The 2430-nt window shown below is 43.2% G+C and overlaps 1 protein-coding gene across 1 annotated transcript; it reads left to right on the top strand.

Moving 5' to 3' along the window:
* Positions 1-9: 9 nt before the first annotated feature.
* Positions 10-1146, top strand: TEOVI_000792800 (exonuclease, putative; the record flags this gene model as incomplete). The annotated part of the gene is made up of 1 exon (XM_067220407.1): positions 10-1146. The coding sequence occupies one exon, from the start codon at positions 10-12 to the stop codon at positions 1144-1146; it is 1137 nt and encodes a 378-aa protein (XP_067076508.1).
* Positions 1147-2430: the final 1284 nt, after the last annotated feature.

Raw genomic sequence — 2430 nt, forward strand, 5'->3', positions numbered from 1 at the left:
TACAGAAACATGTCGCCCCACAACAAGCGCTCCATGGAACAAAAGAAGAGGAATAAAGACCGTATCGCCGCCTACCACGGGCAAAGGGTCAACTCGCATGGAGGTCACCGAAATTCGCATTCGCATTCGGGCCACCGGCACCGCGGCGGGCATACTGTTAGGAGAAACCGCATTTACGACCCGGGAAATCCGTTTGATAGGCAACTCTTCGACTATTTGATTGTCGTGGACGTGGAAGCGACATGCGAGTATAAAAATGACAATTATCCCCACGAAATTATTGAATTACCCGGTGTATTAGTTGACGTGAGGCGTGGCGTTGTAGACAAGGAACGTTCGTTTCGTTCATATGTGCGACCGCAACGTAATCCTCTTCTCACCCCTTTCTGTAAAGCACTCACAGGAATAACGCAGGAGGATGTTGACAGCGCACCAACCCTCCAGGAAGTTGTGAAGTTATTTGAGCAGTGGTACACCGAAACGATTCCACGCGGTGCAAAAGTTGCCTTGGCTACGGACGGGCCTTGGGATTTGAAAAACTTTGTGCACGAGCACTCCATCTTGCGTGATCATATTAGTTTCCCCACCATCTTTTACGAATATCTGGACATCCGCACGACCTTTGCACACTTCTTCAATCGTGGTACGCCTTTAAAACTAGTTCCCATGCTTGAACGGTTGCAGCTAACATTTGAGGGACGTGAGCACTGCGGTTTTGACGATGCGGTGAATATTGCCCGCCTCGCGGTGTCTATGATGCGTGCGGGATGTGTGTTCAACTACCTCGTGGCAATCCCATTAACTGATGAATTTCACTACGACATGCCAAATACTGCGTTGTACCGCCGAAAGGAGGGGAGCGGTTATCTTGACCCTGATGTTGTTGATGACATTGCGAAGAAATGCTTTGGAGTAGATTACTTTACATTCGGTGAGAGACATATGGCAGAGGTGATGGAACACCGGCGCCGCTACCCTCAAAACTTCAACCAACGCAACCAACTGTGGAAACAAACGAAAATGAAGAATCGCGGCCGCAGGTTGTACGGCGTTCGCTTCAGAATGGTAGCCGTTGCCGTCTTGGCTCTGCTTGGATTAGTTTTGTTTTTGTTGCTCATTTACCGGAAAGTGATGACGCTGCTCTAACTGCTATTTTTTTCTTTTTCTTTTGTTGTTCTTATACTGCTTTAGATGTGAAGCAGAGTGCTTGGGTGGTTAAGCAACACTGTTTGTGTTTGCGTATGTGTGGGGAGTTAGCTGAGAGTTTGGTTGCCAACGTTGATGTTTGTTGTGCGCGTTGTCTTCCGCGTGTCCCCTTATCGTGTTGAAGGGGTAGTGATGTAGCCGATCCTAACGAAGGGGGAGGGAATGGAGTCATCGAACTGAAATAACTCAATTAGTGAGAAAACAAAAAAAATTAATAATAATAATACAACAACAACAACAACCTCCAATTGTCGTGTAATGGTGGAATAAAAGGGGGAACCACGACTATAAACACATTAAAAGGGATTAGGGTTGATGTGGACGTGAAGGATGGAAATTTGATACACGCCGCCTCTTTACTCGTCCTCATTTTAACTTCTTTACGTCTGTCCCAACTAATCTCATCGCCATGTGTTGTTGTGTTGTCCGGGTTTAGAGGCATATGCGCGACCCCCCTTTTTTTTGTTATATGCAAATATTTTGAACCTCACGTACAAAGTGCTTGCTTCTTCTTTAGCTATTTTTTGTATTTTTTTTTTAAATCCATTAGGGGAAAAGGCATAAAGAAAAGGGATATGAGGGAAGTTGGCTCATCATCAATACAAACACAAGGAGCAAGGCGAAACATTAAAGGGAGACTTCTTCATGGCGGTTCAGTGGTTTCCGCCACTTTCTTTTTTTCTTTTTTAAGTTGCTGATGTTGTGCTTGCTGGTAGACATAACTTCTTTTTCATTTCCACCCACTCTTTACTTTATGGCAGCGCAGTTCAAGCAATCATTGGGTATCAAAGAGGGCAAATCTGGTGTAGGGGTTAAAAGAATTTAACTATGAAGGAGAATGTGTTTTCGGAAGGTCAGTAAAAGAAAGAAAAGGAAACTAAAGTTGAAGAGGGAGGTAAACATACGTCACGTAGCATAAAGTTGGTGTAACAATGAAGATTACTTGTTTCGTTGTGTTTTTTTTGCTTTTTCACGTACTGGTTCTCCATATGTTTTTCTTCATTATGTCTTGGCTGTGTTATTTATCAGGTGAAATTCCTTCATTCTCATGGTTACGCACGCATATTTTTCCATGCCGCTTGTTTTCAGGGTTCCCCCTTTGGGGTTTGTTTGTTTGTTTTCTTGTTGTTCACTATTATCGTCATACATTACATTACTTCATCTTTTCATCCACTTATTCTCTCTTTTCTTTTTATTCTTTTTATTTTTTTAAAAAAAAAAAAA

Source organism: Trypanosoma equiperdum (genome assembly GCF_001457755.1).
Source record: "Trypanosoma equiperdum strain OVI genome assembly, contig: ctg_1149, whole genome shotgun sequence".
Classification (NCBI taxonomy): Eukaryota; Euglenozoa; class Kinetoplastea; order Trypanosomatida; family Trypanosomatidae; genus Trypanosoma; species Trypanosoma equiperdum.